Below are 21,964 nucleotides of genomic sequence, written 5' to 3'. Positions count from 1 at the left end.
TAATAATAAACCCAGCATGGGCAACCTCCTTTTTCAAAAAAAAAAAGGCACATTGGTGGAGATTCATGGAAAACATGTGACTTTTGAAACAAAAGGTAGAAATAAAATTTGAGGAAAGCACAATTAATTATTAAAATATCTTTGCAACTCTCAAATAAGAAAGGTATAGAGAACTATTTATGATTTTTGTTATTAGAAAAATAAAATACACCTGATTTACCAAAAAAATGAGATACGTACACCTAATTGAGTTCAAATTGGAGGGTGGTGTATACGAACATGGGATTCCCAAAAACAAAAAGCTTCATGAGAAAATCATAAAAAGCAAAAAAATCAGAGACTCAAGTAGAAAAAATGTAAATGAGAGGACAGAGACTATATCTTTGCCAATAATGCATGTTAGTTACCAAAAATTGAACCAAAATGGTGACCAGTAGCCTTTATTACCTTAACAATGGTAACAATATAAAAATCTGAGTAAAATAAAGAAAATTACCCTTTGATCCTCTCAACTTTATCCAATTTTCCATCAAAATTCTCTAATTTTAATTTTTTTTAAATTTTATCATTCAAGTTATTTGGTTAATCCTCTGTCATCCTTCCATCCATATTCATGTGCCTTTCATATGATATTCTTCTGACCTTTTAGGATCAAAAATTTTTGGCACAAGGGTTATCAAAATAACATGACCAACATGAATTACAAAAAGAAAACTCTTATTATTCATGAAAATTTATATTATCCTCCTCCTTCAAACATGTTCTTTGCTACTTTTATCTTTGCTATAGCCACCACCTTCACTGTCACCACCACCACAACCACCACTTCTCTTAGTCACCTCACCCCATCCCTCTCTCTCCAACATGTCATCTTACTAATCAAGTTGTACTGTACTATCTATCACCTCCTCGAGTTCCATGCCATTATTTTTCACACTAGTCTCCACCACCATCCTATGTCAACTTGAGGCTCTAGAACTCCTAATCTTCCCTTGGCGTCTTTGACTGCCACATTGCCCTACTTTTCCCAATCCTCAACCTGAATAACTTCTTATGGATTGCCACCATTCATGCCTATGCCCTCCACCTTGCCATTAGCCTCCTCTCCCAAATATTCTCTACTGCACAACTGCTAAAATAACCATCCAAACAACTATCCGTAGGATATCACATCATAGTAGACAAACAACTACACCCTTATAAAATATCACAACATGATTGGTGCTTTCCTTTTTACTACCAAGATGGTCCTATGCAAAATCCAATACCATGTTTATCCTTTCTAATGTAGTGTGAGATGACAAGCTGCATAAGCAGTTCACTAAGTTGTTCAACCATAGGCTCACCAAGAAGAACCTTGACCTACAGGTCATCTATGTCACAACTTTTGCCCCTCTAACAAAGACCACTAACAAAGAAGCTAATGTAGAGAGGAAATGGCATCGCACTTGAAAATAAATAAACTTTTATTAATGCCTTAGGAGTAGTACACTGGTACACAAGTACAATCATACATTAATTGGAATGGGGCACACACACTCAAAATATGGGAGACCTCACCATGGCATTCTCACATACGCCACACTTGCACTTTCTTCTCACACACATAATGGTAGGCCTCGACCTCTATTTATATGGGCCATAAGTTGGTGGAGTGTTCTTCTTTTAGTTTCTAGAATGATGGTATAAGAATGGCTTAGAGAGATGGAGAATAGTTTATGATAGTTTTTGGTATTTTGAAGGAAACATCTAGAACATCCAAAAGATATCTAGTACAGAGTAGGGAGAGAGAATTGTTGTTGATTCCCAACACTCTCCCTCAACATCAACTCTCTCTAACTTTTGTTCTTATGGTCATACCAAGTTGTTCTCTAAATTCTACAAACTTTGAAGTATTGAGTTCTTTATGAAGACGTCCACTACTTGATTCTCGATTTTGTTGCATCTCAATTTCTCCTCTTAAGACTTTTCTCGTAAGAAATGTTAGTACGCTCTGTGTTTTGTTCTTGCATGAAACACTGAATTTTCTGCTAGCCATATTGTAGATTGATTGTCGCAATGTAAACACACACTGTACTCAATTGGCTGATGTAGATCATTCATGAGTTGCATTAACCACGTTGATTCTTGAGTGGCCATAGTTGCTATTTGATATTCAGCCTTGGTTGTTGATAGTGATACTGTTGGTTGTCTCTTGCTACACCAAAAGACTACTATTGAACTCAGATTAAATACATAACCAATGGTTGATCAGCATGTGTTATGATCGCTAGCATAATCAACATCATAGTAACCAACCAACTTACATGCTTTGTCTCTTTAGTATAAGAGTCCATAATCAAGTGTACTTTTGATATACCTCAGGATCTGTCGAACAACTTCAAGATAAGATTTTTTGGGCTTTTGCATAAACTGACTCACCACTCCAATTGTGAATGTAATATCAAGTCTTATTAATGTTAGATAGATGAGACTACCCACCACTTGCCGATACATGGTGACATCTTCTAGATCCTTACCCTGTTCTGCACATAGCTTGGCATTGGGCTCCATAGGTGTTGATATCGATTTACATTCCAGCATTCCAAATTTCTATAGTAAATTTCTCATATACTTTTATTGGCACAAGAATAAACCTTCCTTCTTATTATTAACCTCAAGCCCAATAAAATGATTTAGCTCACTAATCTCTTTCATCTGAAATCCGACTGATAGATTTTTCTTTGTTTGATGAATCTCATTTTCTTCATCTCCAGTGATGATGAGGTCATCCACGTAAACAAGTACTACTACTAGTTTACTTCCATAGGTTTTAATAAATAAGCCCGAGTCTGTAGCTACAAGTATGTAACCACTTTGAATCAAAAATTTGGCTATCTTATCGTACCATACCTTGGGAGCTTGCTTCAATCCATAGAGCACCTTTTTGAGCTTGCAAACATACTCTAGATGAGTTTTGCTTTCAAATTCTCTTAGTTTTTCATATATATATCTCAATTTATTTCTCCATGAGGAATGCATTCTTCACATCTAGTTGTCAAAGTTTCCATGACTTGCTAGCTGCAAGCACTAGAAGTACACGTACGGTAGTAATCTTTGCCATTGGATTAAACGTCTCATCATAGTCTAGTCCATAATATTGTGAGAACCTTCGAGCCACTAGCCTGCTTTGCATCTCTCAATCAAACTGTCTAATCACATCTTTACTTTGTAAATCCATCGATAAAAGATGGGTTTTACATCCTTAGGTTTTGGTACTAAGTCCCAAGTCTGATTTTCTTTTAGTGTTTGAAACTTTTTCGCCATGGCCTTTCTCCATTCATTCTTCTTAGAAGCCTCTTCAAATATTGTTGGTTCTTTAACTTCAGCAAGAGCAGCATTAACATACCTTCATTGTCTATTCGACCATCATAACAATGGTTGTGGCCTATCTTGTACTTCAATTTCTTCTTGCTAACTTGATCATATCTCTTCAGAGGTTCTATGATGCACCTATATTTGCCATAGACTTTCTACTCTTTCTTGTATTGGACTCGGCTCTTCGTCAATTTCATCGATTGCTGGCATCAACTTTTCAACTGCTTCAAGACCTGGTTGGCCTTCTTCTTTTTCTTCCATCAACCCTTCCTGCAACTTTTCTTCAATTTCTTTGAAATTCAGAAGCACCACTTCTTGTGATGACCACCAGAAGGAAGCTTCATCAAATACCACATTTCATAATGTATAGTAGTGACCGGTGATAGGATTACAACATCTCCATCCTTTTCTTTTATTACTATAATCCACAAAGATGCATCGGATTGCCTTTTTGTCAAACTTGTTGCATAGCTGTTCTGGCAGGAACATGTAGCATACATAGTCGAAAACTCTAAAATGGCTTACTATGGGTTTTATGTTTCATAACTTTTGAAAGGGTGAGATGAACTCAAGTCTAGCTTGAGGCAGCCGATTGATCATGTAAGCTATAGTTTTCATACATTTGACCCAAAACTGACTCGGCACGTTCTTAGCATATAGCATACTATGACATGTCTCCACAAGATTTTGATTCTTTCTTTTAGCCACACTATTTTGTTGTAGTGTGCCCAGACAAGTTAATTATCAATGTATACTGCACTTCTACAAATACTTAGAGAACTCATCCGAGATATATTTTCTCCTGTTATTCATGCGCAAACACTAGATTTTCTCTCCAACTATGCTTCAATCTTTTTTTTGAATTCTTTAAATTTAATAAATATTTTAGATTTTTCTTTCATAAAGTAAACCCAAATGTACCTTAAGTAGTCATTGATGAAAGTCACCATGTATCTCATTCCTCCAATGGATGATTGCTTCACTGGGCCTAACACATCTAAGTGTATGAGCTTTAAAGGTTATTTGGCTCTAAACTTAGACTCCTTGTATGGCAGTTGGTGTGCTTTACTGTATTGGCAACCAGCACATACAATATCTCCTCAAACCTCAAGTCGGGGGAGACTTTTAAGCATTGACTTCTGCATCATCACTTTTAACTTATGGTAGCTAACATGTCCAAGGCATACATGCCACAAATCTATAGTCTCATTCTCTCATATCTTGTCTACGTATGCTGACTCTGCTAACATTATGTAGGTAAACTCTACTCATCATCTTTCCATACTTGGTATATCTAATATTACTAGCTCTCGACATATATTCACATTATCCAAAGCAAACACCACATAGTTACCTAAAGAAGTCAGTTGAGATACTGACAATAGATTTTTCTTCATATCTGCACATGATAAATATTCTACAACTACACTTGGCTCATGCTAAACCATAGTGTTAGCAATATATTGCCAACATGAGCAATTGAGAATCTTGAGTTGTTGGCTGCCGCCACCTCACAATTGCCTTTATATTTTGTTAGATTATTCATCTTCTGTTTATGACCTATCATGTGATTAGAGCAGCCCAAGTCGATGATCCAATCTTGGTTGTAATTGACTTCTTTAGGATAAACTACTATTAATGCTTTTCATTAGTAGCATTCTTTATTGAGTTGGTGATTTTCACGTTTGTGAGAAATGATGCCTGAGCATCCTACTCTTCTTCACTACTGTTTACTTCTTCATGGCCACTAGATGTTACCGCATTTTCTTCAGCAAATCTTTTCTTGAAGTGACAATCTCGTGCAAAGTGACCTCTCTTACTGTAGTTGAAACACTTGTCAGAGTGCCGCCTATTTCTCCAAGGCTGTCACTCTCCCTTATTGCGGCCTTGTGAAGCCCCTCCAATTGTGAGCTTCTATCTTTTTCTATTGAGAGTTTATTTCCATCCTCAATTTTTGACTTTAAGTCCCTCTGCCCTTTGGGTCTGTCTTTTCTTTTGCTACTAAAGAGTGCCTCCTCCTTGCTCTTAGTCAGACCCTAGCCATTTGTTTGGCTAAACTTTTTTGGTTGGCCAATAGATTTTCTAAGGCCTCAAGTGATATCTAAACTAGCCATCCTTAAACAGTCATGATAAATCCTTGGTACTTGGGTCTCAACCCATGAATAATAATTCTCCTAATACGAGATTCACTAATTGTAGCTTTAGAATCTAATTTAGAGATTTTGTTGTAGAGAGACTTTACCTTTGTAAAATATTAGTTGATTGTGAGGCCACCCTGCTTCATCGTCAATAACTCATTCTCCAGAAATTGAAGCCGCATTTTTTTTTCTTTGAATAGAAGGATGCCAGAATGCCCCATGCCTCTTTTGGTGTTTGTGCATTTTTTGTATGCTTCAAAATATCTTCTTCAACAAAAACTTAAATAGCGTATAGGGCCTTATCAGCTTTAGCTTCCCACTTGAGAAATGCTGGTGTCTCTGTGCCTTCTAGAGGTGTTGTAGTCTTGCCACCGGCAATGACTTGCTAAAGACCTTACCCTTTCAAGCATGAGCACATCAAAATTTATCACGAGCTGTAGTTGTGATAATTGAGTTTCTTGATTGCTTCAATAGCTTGAAATTTCGACATCGTGACTTGATAGAATTTTTTTAGCTATCAAGTAAGTCTGATCCTTGATCAACTAGCTTCACAGTTTTGGACTATGTATAAACAAAATTCTCCCTTACAATGCATGAACCACTATCCCTGACCAAGAAACTTTGATGATGAACAACGATCCCCAATCGTCTTTCTCTGATACCAAATATAGAGAGAAAATGGGATAGCACTTGAAACTAAACAAACTTTTATTAATGCCTTAGAGTAGTACATTGTTATATAAGTACCCTCACACATTAATTAGAATGGGGCATACACACTCAAAAAATGGGAGACCTCACCATGGCATTCTCACATACACTACACTTGCACTTTTTTCTCTCACACATAATCGTAGGCCTTGACCCCCATTTATAGGTGCCATAAGTCAGTGGAGTGCTTTTCTGTTGGTTTCTAGAATGATGATACAGCCTAGAGAGATAGAGAATATTTTATGATAGCTTTTGATACTTTGAAGAAAACATCTAGAACAACCAAGAGATATATAGTAAAGAGTGGGGAGAGAGAGTTATTGTTGATTTCCAATAGCTAAAAGAAATGCACTGACTTACTTTCTTCATTAAGCACATCTTGACCCACTATGAGTTTTACTACCGTGATAAGGCAGCCTTGGCAAAGGAAGATGTGGCCTCCATGTTCTTCTCTAGCTCAAGTCCCAGTTGGTCGAGGTCATCCAATGGGCATCTATGCACAACCTTGTCAATCTCTCACCATGCATCAGTAAGCTCTAGCATAGGATGATTTAGCTCAAGAAGGAGATCTTGGAGGAGGCAAGGGCCCAGGTTGACATGGTAAGCTCATAGATTATGGAGCTCTTGCATGTGCTAAGCGAAATGGGGGAGATAGGGGATAGTAGAGATGATTGAACTAGCAATACAAAAGAAGAGGGAGGGGATGGAGGGGGTGTTAGAGGTAGTTGATTGGTTGAGGCTAGAGATATTGAGGGGGGTGGTGGGATCCTTAAATTGGTGCAGGTCATACATTTTCTGATGGTGTCTACAAAGCTACAACACCAAGTGTATGAGTATGGGATGATGGTGGATGGCAAGAAGGAGAATTGATCAACTAAAACTCTAAATCTCCACCCTCAAGATCCTCTTGAGGGGCCTTTGGTATTGGAGGTGGGATGCACCAAGTGGTGGTGACTACAGGGAGGTGTTATCAAAGCCCCATCCTTCACTATCATAGGTACATCTGGAGCCTTTGATAGGGATATCTTCACTATTGGCAGAGATGGAGGGATCTACATTGGTGAAGGTTTGGATGATATTAGAGTTGGAAGGTGGGAGGGAGGAAGATGGAGAGGGAGAGAAGAGGGTGGCAGCAGTGGTGGTGGGATGAATGGGGATCGAGATGGGGTGGGATAGTCCATTGGGGTGGCAATGGATTCCAGCAAGATGGGTAGTGGACTTTGGAAGGAGTGAGAGGTGGAGCTAAGTGGCTATGGCAGCGGACTTTGCTAGCCAATGAGCGGAGAGAAGCTTAAAATTTAAAAAGAATTTTGGATAACTAATGGACCAAAGGATGATATTAGATCAATCAATTTAGTGATAACTTTAGATCACCACCCCTTGAGGAAGAGCTTGAGTAGGCCTTTGTGCCTCCAACATTATGAATAGAAGAGAGATCTTCCTAGTGGTGGAGATTGTTAAGGTGCTATTGGAGCCCCACCTTTCACTACTACCACCATTGCTAAAGCCTCTGATGGGGGTGTCTCCTCCACCAGTGAGGAAGGGGGGCCGATAGTGGTGAAGGTTTAGAAGAAATTATAGCTAGAAGGCAGAAAGAGAGAAAGAGAGAGAGGGATAGGGTGATGCAACATTGGTGGGATGAATGGGGTTGAAAATAAGAGATGGGGTAGGGCAGTTTGTAAGATGGTAGTGAGCTTTGGAAGCAATGAGAAGTGGAACTAAGCAACTATGGAGTGGGCTTTACCAACCAGTGAGGGAGGGAGAGAGCTTAGAATTTAGCAAGGATTTTAGATTTTATGAGAAAAAAGAATATTTATGTTATTTGGAGTAGCATTGTAACGATATTAGATGGCTAATAGAGCAAAGGATGATACTCGATCAATCAAATAACTTAAAAGATCCAATTAATTTTTTTTTAAAACTAGAGGGCTTTGAGGGAAACTTAGCCAAAGTTGAGGGGATAAAAATATAATATTCTTTAAAATAAATAAAAAAGATTAAAAAGAAAGAAGATGGATAACAAACTTTATTTTAAAAAATAGTATAAATCAGACCATGGAGGAGAAGTGATGCAACATGAAACATTGGCAATGATCGTTCATTAGGTAGGTCACCAACTCATATTGCTTCAACACTTATGTCACCACTATAATAAAAATAATCTATAGTGATGAAATATTTATAATACTCAAAAAAATATATTCACATAAATGCTCTCTAGTAATGATTTTAAGAAATATTATAAAAGATACATAATATTATAGCAGTTTGTCATGAGTGTTACTAAAAATTATTACATAGTAATAGTATCCTATAACCACTACAAGAAATTACATTTTATAGCAATAGTTTTAAAAATTATTATACAAGGTTTACAATATTGTGATGGTTATTTATAGATATTATTAAAAAAAATTTTATATTATGATGGTATCTTACAAGAATAATATTTTCTAGTTAAATAGAATGTAATTGGTAACATATATAGTTTTGTTGTAGAATACTGGCTATTTATTGATGAATAAATTTTGTCATCTATATATTATTATATAACTAATATTTTTTATTCTTAATTATTTATGGTTTTATTTTATGATAACTAGTATCATTGCAAACTAAGTTGGATCTTTTGTGATAATAATATTTTATCACTAAATATGTATTTGATTTTAGAAAAAAGAAAAGGATATTATGAAAATAGGAAAGCTTTTTATCTATATTTTCTATTGTCTAATATAGGTTAGATGTTTACTATCTTATATGTCTCATTATGATTGTAAGTTGTAAGTATTTTATCTATCTTGATGCGTAATACACAACTCTGTGTTGTCTGTGTGTTGCTATATATGATTCCTATATAGATGGATATCAAGATGGTGATATAGATGTCTTATATGCAAAAACTTCAGACAAAATAGTTGGCCTACTATTTTGGTTTCAGCTATGTTCACTATTTTTTGTGTATATTATCTTCTTTGTTGCCTTCAAGCTCACTGCATGTTCTTCATTTTCCAACCTATAACAAAGAATTAGTTCAATGGTATTACTTCGTTCATCAATGTTGGATGCAGGATATTGTTTTCTTCTTCATTTTTCATTAGGAATATATTGCCGGACAATATGCTTACGGTCATAATTTGTTTACTACTTCATTGGTAGCATGATCTTTATTTTGTACAAAAATAAAGTCTACTCAACTTTATCATCATCTGCTTCCTCAAAATAGACTTTTACTTAAAGATTGATTATATATGTCAATTGTTTTGTTTCCATATTGTTCTGTAGCTCTACCTTTTGTCGTTATCCTCTGGAGCTCAATTAGTAGTTATAAACCACAAGCATACATACTTCTTAAGGGACCGTATCGAATTATCGTTGTTTCTTTCAATGTTTGTTATTTAGAGTACACACGGCGTATCTTTACCTTATATTTAGAAACATCATGTTCACACTTTTGTATACAATTTATGTTAGATATAATATAGTTTGATTTTGTTACCAAAAAAAATATGTATTTAATTTATTTTAGAAAAAAATATTATATATATTAATAAATTTAAAAGTATAAGGTTTTAACTATATATATCGGCTACTATATATTCTATTTGTACTTAACAAATTTTAATGGACTAAATAAATATTTATATATATATATATATATATTTATTAATAATAATTTATTTGATTTATATATTTGGTGAAAGATTAAAGATATCTGATAATGTTATGAGCATTCACATGGTATCTTTGGCAAAACCTCTAAGAAACTTCTGAAGATATTATGATCATCCACATGGTATCTATGGTAAAACCTACTACTTGTAGGAATTAAGTTCTGCTTTTTAGATTTAATCCTATAGCAATTCAAATATTATCATTATAAGAAAAATGAATAATTGAAGGAATTGTAGGAAGAAATAGAGCCAAACTATGAGATACTTAAAAAAATAAAAATTTAAGAAAAAAATAAAATAAAAAATAAAAGTCCAGTAATATACTCATGCTTGGATTTTTCTTGAATTGTTTTTCTTTTATATTGAATTCGTGTGGTTTTCCTCTGCACGGATAAGGAGACAAAAAAAAAAAAATTCTCTGGCTAATATACTTATAGTTGGATTTCTTTTGAACTGTTTTTCTTTATTTTCTAGATTTATGTGATTTTTATTTTTTATCTAATTTTATGTAATTATTTTTATTTTGTTTTTTTTGAATGTTGGAGAGGGCTCTGATTTTTCCTCTTCTTTTTGTTTAATAAGTATAGACAAAGAGATGAGATGGTTGGCATATATTAATATCTATTTTTATGCTATTGAACATCCATTATATATCTAATAAATATGCGTTTATTTAGATCCTGAGAGGAAGTTGCGGAGATCGGGAGATGTGTACTATCCTTTGACAAAATCCACTTATATAATGCCTACTTGCCTGGCGTATCTTCTTTTTGTCGTTTTGATTCCTCACAGTTCTCGGGTGGAAAATAACAAACTAAAATTCTTAAGCTTTACGAACGGGGGACGATCTGATCTCAAACCCTTACACCCTCTATCTTCCATATTCTCATTGTAAAACACTACAAAATTCTCCCGAAAACTAAGAAAGGAACCCTCAATCGTGTTATGAATCCCAAGCAAACACCACCGGAGCCCAATCGCCAGGCCGCGCCGCCTCCGGCGGCGGCGGTGGCGGCCGCGCAGGCGATCCAGCCGTCCTCCCCCCGCTTCTTCTTCTCGGCCGCGGCGGCAGCGGCGAGCCCGGGTTCCCACCGCCGGATCGCGATCGCCGTCGATCTGAGCGATGAGAGCGCCTACGCCGTGCGGTGGGCGGTCCAGAACTACCTCCGCCCTGGCGACGCCGTGATCCTCCTCCACGTCCGCCCCACCAGTGTCCTCTACGGCGCCGACTGGGGCTCGATTGACCTCTCGGTCTCCGCCGCCACGGCGGCCGCCGCTGAGGAGCCCGATTCCGAGGAGTCGCAGCAGAAGCTGGAGGATGATTTCGACACCTTCACGACCACCAAGGCCCAGGATCTGGCGCAGCCCCTCGTGGAGGCTCAGATCCCTTTCAAGATCCACATCGTCAACGACCACGACATGAAGGAGAGGCTCTGTCTCGAGGTGGAGAGGCTCGGCCTCAGCGCCGTCATCATGGGGAGCAGGGGGTTCGGGGCCTCGAAGAGAAGCAGCAAGAGCCGGCTTGGAAGTGTCAGTGACTACTGTGTCCACCACTGTGTGTGCCCTGTAGTGGTGGTACGTTACCCCGATGATGGGATCGGTGCCAGATCGGGGGCCAGGAGATCATCAGTGGATGGTGGTGATGGGGCGGTGGGGAAGGGTTTGGAGCTGCAGCCAGTGCCAGAAGAAGAGCATGAGCGCCCTGATGCCACTGAAGGAAAGAAAGGTGATTTAATCATCCTTTCATATTTTAAAATTTCCAATTTTATGGTTAGAGGTAAATTAAAGTCTCCTTTTTACGGTGCTTTTAGGTATGGAAAGGTAAATTTCGATGCTTTCAATGGTTTAGGATACATTTGAAGTCATTTGCACATATTTACATGAATTTTGATATCTTTGAGTGGTATGACTGAAGAGGAGTTTGACCTTTGGAGGTTTGGGAGTGGGTTGTAATTTTTGTTTGAATATCTGATGGTGATTCTTTTTTTTTTTTAATTATGGTATGGGTGATGCTTTGGTCAATGCTACTATCTTAAACATCATATGCAACTATCCCTCATCAAGGATTATCCAAACTATTATTGGTTATTTTTATGAATCCTTTTCATAGGTCATACCTCTTAAGGCCTATCATAATGACCATAGCATTAGGATTCATTGTGTATACGTAAGCTAAAATTCAAGGAATCCTGTCTTTTTTGGAGACAGTGATTTCATCTCAAATGACTGCTTTCATACCTTACCATGTAGAATCTCCGTACATCCAAATATGCGAATAGCTTTATGAATTATTTGCTTCCTTCTAAAAAAGTTGACATGTTTTTTAAAAAAAATAAAATCTTGTGTGGGGGAATGGGATCTTTTTAGGGTCTGTTTGGATGATTAAGCTAAAATCTTATAGATTTCATAGATTGAGCCAGTACAGCTAACAACATCATAAGGTTATAAGCTGGGCTACATCTATATTCATAAATATCCAGAAATAGCTTTGCAATGGGCCGTCTCGAATCCTATAGGGAGAAAAAAAAAGGCCTCGGCTTTTGCTAGATATTTTTTCTCCCTATGGGATTTTGGCCAATCCACTTGTAAGCTATTCCTGGTATTTATGAATATGGCCTAGCCCAGCCTATAATCCGGTGATGTTGCTAGTTGTACTGGCCCAACCCATGAATGCTATAGAATTTTCAGCTCAATCATCTAAATAGGCTCTTGGTATTTTCGAACTATGTTTTCTTCAAAATGAAGCAACTTGTGGATCAATTTTAAAATTTTCACTATCAGATGTTTTGATCTCAAAAATCATACTTCTTTTTATGTATGTAAAATATTTGTTAGTAAAATAGCAAGTAGAGCTAGGGGACCACTAAGAGGGCTACACAAATCCTACCGACTTTTTAATTCTTGGATTTGCTTTAAGGGCATGTTTGGGATAATTCTGTATAGTCCCATAGGATTTGCAAGAACACATGCTAGACAAGACTCATTTCACAATATTCACAAACATTTTTCAAAGTGGGCCAGTCTGAATCCCATATGGAGGAAAAAAATAATCTCACCACATCTTTTTTTCCACCCCATGGGACTGGATTGCAAGAGGTCTAGTTGACATGGGTTGAGTTGGGCCTTATATTCTATAATATTAAACACAATATGTGCACATAGTTAGCATATATGTGCTAGATGGGCCAACCCAATTCCTGTAGGATTTCTAGTCCAATTGATGCAGCGCATCATACTGTTATTTTATTTTATTCATTAAGTCATTATTTTTCTTTATTTTGTTTGTGGTGTTTGATTCAATCGAGCTTAATTATTTGAAAAAGATTGGATAGGTTGATCCAAACCGGAACCAAATCTTTTTGTTTATTTTTAGCTAGATGGGGCTACCAATCTAGATTTACAGAGACCACATGATTCTCTAACAAATTTATATTATTAGAGAAGAAGGGAAAAAAAAAAGAAAAAGAGGAAAGAGAAAAAATATTATTTTTGGACCAATCAAAAAGGAAAAAAAAGAAAGAAAGAAGAAAGCAGGTTATAAATATTGGCTCTTAGGTCTTGGGGAAAGGGGAGAAAGAAAAGAGATTTCATAGAAATCCTAAATTCTCCTCTCTCTATGTTCGGCTTTCCCTCTATGCTGATTCGTGGTCGCTTCTTCCTCATGTTCAGATCGATCTTTCCTTCCTCTCCACTTCTTTTGGATTCTCCTTGCCTTTCATCTTTTTCGTGCTGGAGTTTGTCCACCATGGTGCTGCTAACTTTGGAGGTCGTGAATATCCCACATCTAATGAATCGGTTGCAACTTTAAATCTCATCGATCTTTGCCTTCTCATCCAAGATAATCAATATTTTACATAACCATCATACGCTATTATCTTCCTAACCTTCCAACAAAATCTATCCACTTTCTTTTAGTAACTAAGCTTGGAAAGATTCGATTCTTGAATGTTTCTTTTGGGACTATTGTATGTACTTGGTGTTGATGTATTGAACTCGGTTGTTGACTTTTCATTTTTAGTTTGTATGATTGTCGTTAATCAAAATATAGATTATATTACTACTAAAATTTATTTTATTTCTTACGCTAGACTTTTAAGTTCAACTTAAAAGATCTTATCAATTTTAGGTTCAGAATTTAGGATTGCATTATCCTTTAAAGCCTTCTTTCCACTACACTGCTATGGTAAAGTGGCTGCAGCACTGCAACAACACTTGCGAGTATATTAAGCAGTACTGTAACAATACTTGCGGCTGTATTAAGTGGTATCAAAGAAAGTTCCGATCCAAAGGTTTTCATTTAGATGCATTACTAGAACCATTCCTCCTTACATGCATGTTGACCCAAGAATTGATTTTAATGATAATAAAACATTGAGTATAAATGGTACTAATTGTGTGTTTCAAGAATAGTTGTAAAGTTTCTTAGGTGCTCACAAAGATACATTAAGTCAAGAAAGAAATTCTGTCAAAGAAGCCAAGCTAAAAGAGTTTTAAGAATAAATTATATATGTTTGAGATGACATACTTTGAAGAAAGTCAAGTTGCAAGTCATAAGTTGAGGTGATAATGAGCTTGAACATTTAAAGGAGCATATAGAAGCTTAGAAGAACAAATTTTAAAGTTAGAGAAATATTTTAAGTATTTGGAGAAATATTTGAAGTATGTTGGAAGTATTTTTCAAGTAGCACAGACCTCAAGTAGACTCCAAGCAATACTCGAGTCAACTCTCTCAGGAAGATAGAGAGTAGATTTTTTGCACTGGTCTCGAGTCGACTTCAAATCTGCATGAGTCAACTCCTTAATTCGAGTCAACTCGATTGCGATGACGGCCTAACGGCTAGTTTTTTTGCAAGCTTCAAATGGACAAATTTGACTTTCAATGGCTAGTTTGACCTCTTTAATGACTAATACACTTCCTCCAATCAAATTTAAGTGCATTTAAGATGTGAAATCAATTGGAGAAGTGGATCTAAAAGGGAAGAAAAGAGAAAAACTCAAGTTCTTGATGAAAGCATTGAATATTTTTGAGCAAGTCAAAAAGAGAGGATTCAAGAGTATTTATTGAGTAAGCTACCTTGAGTATATCCATAATAATCTTCAAAGAAGCCCCTTATTGATTGAAGAAGAGGAGTCAAAGTTTCAAAGAGCATTCATCATCGACTTCAACTGAGCTTTAACAAGTTTTATTCTTTTTGTGCTCTTACTTGTTATTTGTAACTTCTATTGTATATCTTGTTTTTTTGTAAGTTTTTTCAGATGGAAACTTATGGAATAGAAACTTATAGGATAGGCTTGTCCAAGCTCGTAATTGGGCATTGTATTGACTATATCTAGGGATAATTGGATGACTTAATTAGAAAGATTTTGGTTGATTTTCTATGCAAAATTAACTGGACTGACTGTGAGCCTACTAAAACAATCTGTTGGATTAATTGTGAGTCCAGTTAAAACAATCAGACTATAATTAAGAGGATTATAGTAAAATTTTCAAGTATGAAGACTTAAAGAGTGGACTTAGATGTTGGATTTAGCACCGAACCACTATAAATGATTGTATTTGTATTGCTTGTTCTAATTCTTATTTTATGCATTAATTTATTATTTGTTTTGCTGTGCATATTTATTGCTTCTATCATACTCTTTTTTAGTTTACTTTAATTGAGTATATACTTGTTTTAAGATTATGAAAATTTTTAAATAATCTATTTCACCCCTTCTTTGGGGTTGTCTATCTAGACAACAATGCACATTGCATGAACTTATCCCATCTGCATTTCATTGTTATTTAGAAAGATTGAAAAAAAGGGTATTGAAAATCTATCTCTGGCATCTTGTTGGCATTCGCAACTTTCTCAAATCATTAACACCTCATTGTAGGACCATTAGCACTCAAAATGACGAACAATCATTTAGAAAACTCTAGAGATTGGAGAGAGGCATATGAAAGATAACAAGAGGCCATGAAAAATATGCAAAATCAAGTAAATCAAATACAACAAATATTAGAAGCCATGAACATGACTCATCAATACAATGGGGATGGAGCTACCAATTCTGAGAGTGATCATGATGTAGAAGGATTTGACCTATCTCTTTGGAGAAATCAGCTGATCCAACATCAAGTGAACACCACACGGTGGGTCAGGATTTTAAGGTAGGTGTCAGTGAGTTTGAGGGTAGGTTAGAACTCAAATAGTTCTTAGATTGGGTCGACAAGTTAGAACAATTCTTCAAGTGAAAAGAGTTCTCCGAGGACAAAAAAGTCAAGTTTGTCTCCCTTAAGTTGAAAGGTCATGCCATAGTTTGGTGGAAGCAAGTCCAAAATGATAGGGTTAGAAAAGACAAGAAAAACATTGCCTCTTGAGAAAGAATGAAAGAGAAGCTTAGAGAAAAATTTCTCCTAGTGGATTATCAAAAAATCTTATTCCAAAAACTTCACAATCTTAGGCATGGATCTAAGATGGTGCAAGAATACATCGAGGAATTTTATATCTTGCAGATCCTCAATGACCTTAAAGAGGATGAAGAATAGCGAATAGTTCGCTATCTTGCCCGGCTTTGCCCTCAAATTCAGGATGAATTAATCTTTTATAATTTTCTACGGATCCATGTGGTCTATAGTCACGCACTTAAGGCCAAGTCTAAGTTGAAAAGGCAAATATTCCGACAGAAAAATATTAGTGGGAAGACCGCTGTAGGAACCAAACCAACCCTGACAAATAATATCTATCCTCCCTCCAAAACTTGTTGATACTAAGGGTAAGGGGATTTTAGGTTCTAAGCCCTTGGGGTCTAATATCATTGGTTACAAGTATAAACAACCAGGTCATAAATCGTTTGGGTGTTCTTTGAGATAGTTTCAGCCTAAGACAAATTTGATTGAAAATGTCAACGAAAGTGAACAAAAAAAAGAGGTAAAAGTGCAAGAGGAAGATGCTATTGGAGACAGCAAGATCCTCGATGAGACTGCTGAAATTACTGAACTGAACCTAGTGATCAACTGAGTCATAGTAGCATGCAAAACTATCAAAGATGATTGGAGACGATGCAGTCTTTTTGGAACTGTCTGCAATGCTGAGAGAAAATTTTTCTTTGTTATAAATGATAGTGGGAGCATGGAGAACTTTGTCTTTTAAGAGATGGTTGACAAGTTTTCATTAAAAACTGAGAAGCTTGCACAACCTTATCGACTTGCCTGGTTTAAGGACGAAGATGAGGTTTCAGTAATGTGACGAAGTCTAGTTTACCATGGGAAAGATTTATATTGATGAGGTATGGTGCGATGTAATGTCCATAGACTAATGTCACTTGCTTCTTGGAAGATCTTGGCAGTTTGACTGTAGCACCGTACATGATAGGAAGGAGAACACATGCATAGTCACTGAGGACAACAAAAAAATTAGGCTGACTTCACTTAACAGTACATCAAAGCCGAAGTCTAAGTCAGATTTATCCCAAAAACTATCATCTACTAAGGGGCAATCCATGATGGCTTTGAACAAGTCCCAATTTGCCAAAAATCTAGTAAGATCCCCTATGGTTTATGCCTCACTGATAAAAGAGACAACTGAAATCCTAAGGTTCTCTTGGTTGTTCGACCAATGTTAGATGAATTTTCTGACATCATGCCGAAGGAACTCCCTGATGGCCTACCTCCTATGAGAGATACCCAGCACTGCATTGACCTGGTGTTAGGGACGAGTCTCTCACACCTAGCCCATTATAGGATGAGCCCAGTAGAGTATGAAGAACTACATCGATAGATCATCGACTTGTTGAAGAGAGGGTACATTAAAAAGAGTATGAGTCCCGTGGTTGTGCCTATTGTCCTCACTTTCAAAAAAGATGGAACATGGTGGATGTGCATAGATAATCATGCTATCAACAAGATCAGGGATCCCTAGGCTCGATGACATGCTTGACATGCTAGGGGGTGCGAAGATATTTTCTAAGGTCGACCTGAAGAGCGGATATCACCAGATTTGTATCCAACTATGAGACCAGTGGAAAACGACTCTCAAAACCAAAGGACTATTTGAATGGTTAGTTATGCTTTTTGGGCTTTTCAATGCCCCAAGCACTTTCATGTGTAGCATGAATTAGGTGTTGCGGTCGTTCATTGAAAAATTCGTTGTGGTATACTTTGACAATATTTTGATCTATAGCGCAAGTCTTGAACTCCATCTGAACCATCTGCAACAAGTGCTTCAGACTTTGAGAGAAAATCAATTACATCTAAACCTTAAGAAGTGTACCTTTTTAACTGACATCTTTCTAAGCTATATTGTGTCTGCCAAGAGGATTAAAGTAGATCCCATTAAGATCAAGGTGATTCGAAACTAGACAACCTCAAAAATCATCATTGAAATTTGAAGCTTTCATGAACTTGCATTGTTCTATTGACGCTTCATTCAATATTTCGGTTGATTGCCCCAATCACTGACTATTTGAAAGGAAAAAAAAATTATTGGATTCTTGAGGCCGAATAAAGCTTCAAAATGGTTAAGGACAAGCTCACGAGTGCGCTCGTACTTGCCCTACCTTTGGTACGGTATTTGAAGTTGATTGTGATGCCTCACGTGTGGGAATAAGGCTGTGTTATCTCGAGAAAAGCGACCCATAGCCTTTAGTGAGAAATCAAACGATGCTCGATTGTATTATTCTACATATTTTCTCTAGTTCTATGTGATTGTGCAGGCCTTGAAGCATTAGCGACCATATTTGATTCATCAAGAGTTCATCCTTAGTTCAGACCATGAAACCTTGCGTTATTTGAATTTCCAAAAGAACCTTAATAAGAGGTGTGTCAAATGGACTGCATTTCTACAAGAATACACTTTTCATTTGAGCCATACGTAGGGTGTAGTCAATTGGATTGCTGATGTCCTTAGCCATAGGACCTATCTCTTTGTCACTGCTTTCTTACAGATTTTAGGGCTTGAGACTATTAAGCATCAGTACAAAGACGATCTTTCGGACCTATCATGGGAAAATGTTTGTCTTCTGACACTAATTTATTCTCTGATTTCTGCATTGAGTCTAGATACTTTTTTAGGCAATCCAAGTTGTGCATCCCAGAGGGTTCGCTGAGAGAGTCCTTAATTCAAGACCTACACGGTAGCGGTTTGGGGAGATTTTTCAGATGGGATAAAATCTTGGGGTTGGTTCAAAGTTTTTCTATTGGCCAAACATGTATAGGGACATAGAATGATTCATTTAATGTTGTGTGACCTATCAAATGTTAAAAGGTCAAAAATAGAACATGGACTTATATAATCTTTTTTCCATTTCCTCTGCTCCTTGGGAAAATGTCTCTATGGACTTTGCTCTTGGCCTAACCAAAACTACATGATATGTTGACTCAATCTTTGTGGCTATAGATTGCTTCACTAAAATGGTCCATTTTATTCCTTGTAAAAAGACGTTCAATGCATCACATATTGCAAAACTATTTTTCAATAAAGTTGTGCATTTGCATGGCATTCTTAGGTCAGTCATATCAGATAGGGATGCTAAATTTATAAGTCATTTTTGGAGAACTCTGATGACCAAAGTAGGAAGTAAATTAAATTTTAGCAGTTCATATCACCTATAAATTGATGGGCAGATAGAGGTGGTAAATCGATCTTTGGATAACCTTTTAAGATGCTTGATGGGTGAAAGATCAATACAATGAGATTTAATCTTACCACAAGCTGAGTTTGCATATAATAGTTCCATCAACAAAACCATAAAAAAATCTCCTTTTGAAGCCCTCTTTGGCCATTCTATTCTCCATTTTCTTGATCAAACATCCATTCCATATCTTGGTAGAGTTAGTGCAGAAGTTGAGTCCTACTTAAAATAGATTCAGGATGTACAACAGCAAGTTCGCAAAAGGTTGTAGGATTCTGCTGCCAAATATAAGGCAGTAGTGGACCTACACCATCGAGGTATGGATTTTAGCGAGAGAGTGTTTTGGTTTATTTTAGAAAGGAGAGTTTTCCAGTCAAAAATTATAGCAAGCTGGACAGGAAGAAGTTTGGACCATTCAAGATTTTCAAGAAGCTGAAAAAGAATGCCTATCTTATTGATCTACTAGAAGAAGTATCTATCTTCCCAGTTTTTAATGTGAGTGATTTGTTTGAGTATCATAGAGTAACACCCACTAATGCAGCTGCTGAGATGCTATCTTTCATTGTATATGCAGAGATGACATCAGAGGGCACACCCACTAATGCAGCTGCTGAGATGCTATCTTTCATTGTATATGCAGAGATGACATCAGAGGGCATGGAGGAGATTTTAGACGTTCACGAGATTAGGATATGTCGGGGTACACATCATCAATATTTGGTACATTGGCAAGGGCGTCCAGTGATTGATAGCAGTTGGATTTCGGAGATAGAGTTGCACCGGCTTGAAGAGGATCTATACCAAAGCTATTAAGAGGCTATCTCGATGGGTCGAGATTTCTTCCATTTGGAGAGAACTGATGCAACGCATCAGGTTATTATTTTATTTTATTCATCAAGTCATCATTTTTCTTTACTTCGTTTATGGTGTTTGATTCAATCCAGCTTAATGAATTTGAGAAAGATTGGATAGATTGACCCAAACCTGAACCAAATCTTTTTGTTAGTTTTAACCAAATGGGGATGCTAATCTAGATTTGTAGGGACCATATGATTCTCCAATAGATTTATCTTATTAGAGAAGAGGGAAAGAAAAGAAAAAGTGGAAAGTGAAAAAAAGAGAAAAGAGAAAAAATGGTATTTTTGGATCAATCAAAAAGGAGAAAAAAGGAAGCAAGGAGAAAGAAGGTTATAAATATTGGCTCTTGGTTCTTAGGGAAAGGGGAGAAAGAAAAGAGATTTTACAAAAATCTTAAATCCTCCTCTCTTTCTACATACAGCTTTTCCTTTATTTTCTGATTTGTGGTCGCTTCTTTCTTGCGCTCGGATTGATCTCTCTTGCCTCTCTACTTCTTTCAGATCCTCGTCTTTCATCCTTCTTATATTGGAGTTTGTCTACCGCAGTGGCGCTAATCTTGGAGGTTATGGATATCTCGCATCTGGTGAACCGATTGTAATCTTGAACCTCATCAATCTTTGCCTTCTCATCCAAGATAATCGGCATTTCATGCAACCACCGTAACCTATTATCTTCTTAACCTTCAACAAAATTTATCTACTTTCTTTTAATAGTTAAGCCTGGAAAGATTCGATTCTTGGATATTTCTTTTGGGACTTATATCTGTTTGGTGTTGGTATATTGAACTTGGTTATTGACCTTTCATTTTTAGTTTTTATGGTTGCTGTTAATCAAAATCTAGATTATATTGCTGCTGAAATTTGCTTTGTTTCCTACACTAGACCTAAGAAGTATACTAAAACTATCTTCTTTTGGGTATTTTGATGTTGGTGAAATTCTTAAGTCATTTCTTTCATCATAAGATTTCCCATGATCCCACCTGTCTCTTAACCTATCTCTTTACTTTTAGTGTAAATCTTATCTCTTTTCTCCCTTTTCCACAATCCTAGCCCAACTACATGATCAGTGGCCTACTCTCTCTTTTTGCTTCCTCTCTAGGGCTTGACATTGGAACTACCACAATGGTTTAATTGCTCTCTCTCTCTCTTTGCTCCATTCCATGTCCACCCCAGCAGTCACCAGGGAAGCTTATTGTTTTGCAATCTCAACTAGAAGATGACCAATGCCGATACTAAGCATGACATAAGGTGGATAGAGGAATGTGAGTTTAATTAGGGTCTTGGCATGACGGAAGGATTAGATAGCGAGTGGGGAGCTGAAGGATGTATGAAGAAAGGTAAGGGGCATTAGCAAAGGGTGAAGTGAAAGGGATAGGAATGGTTCACCAAACCACTGAAAGTGGAGAGAGGGGATGGTGGACTAGATGGGGTTCTAGGTAACTAGATAAGATAGATATCATGGGGAGTTGTCGGCCTAACCTCTTATGGGGGAATAGATTGTCTCCAAGATGAACATTGTCAATGACCATGAAATGAAACACAATCTTTGCCTTCAAGTGGTGAGGCTCAGCCTTAACATTGTCATCATGTGAAGCAGGGTGCTTAAGTCCTT

At 36.8% G+C, this 21,964-nt stretch overlaps 1 protein-coding gene across 3 annotated transcripts in view; it reads left to right on the top strand.

The window, feature by feature from the left end:
• The first annotated feature begins 10,573 nt into the window (after nucleotides 1-10,573).
• LOC105034060 (universal stress protein PHOS32) overlaps nucleotides 10,574-21,964 on the top strand; it is a 24,851-nt gene continuing 13,460 nt past the window's right edge. Inside the window, exons 1-2 of one of the 3 annotated variants that reach the window (XM_019846865.3) lie at nucleotides 10,574-11,606; nucleotides 20,070-20,368. In XM_019846865.3, coding sequence (XP_019702424.1) covers nucleotides 10,826-11,606; nucleotides 20,070-20,308 — 1,020 coding nt within the window. In that variant the 5' untranslated portion in view covers nucleotides 10,574-10,825 and the 3' untranslated portion in view covers nucleotides 20,309-20,368. The remainder of the gene's footprint in view (nucleotides 11,607-20,069; nucleotides 20,369-21,964) is intronic. The other 2 variants (XM_029261494.2, XM_010909081.4) reach the window with 2 other exon arrangements.

This window comes from Elaeis guineensis, chromosome 5 (assembly GCF_000442705.2).
Source record: "Elaeis guineensis isolate ETL-2024a chromosome 5, EG11, whole genome shotgun sequence".
In the NCBI taxonomy this organism is placed as follows: Eukaryota; Viridiplantae; Streptophyta; class Magnoliopsida; order Arecales; family Arecaceae; genus Elaeis; species Elaeis guineensis.
Note: the sequence above shows the minus strand (reverse complement) of the source record. Positions and strands in the feature narration are given on the sequence as shown.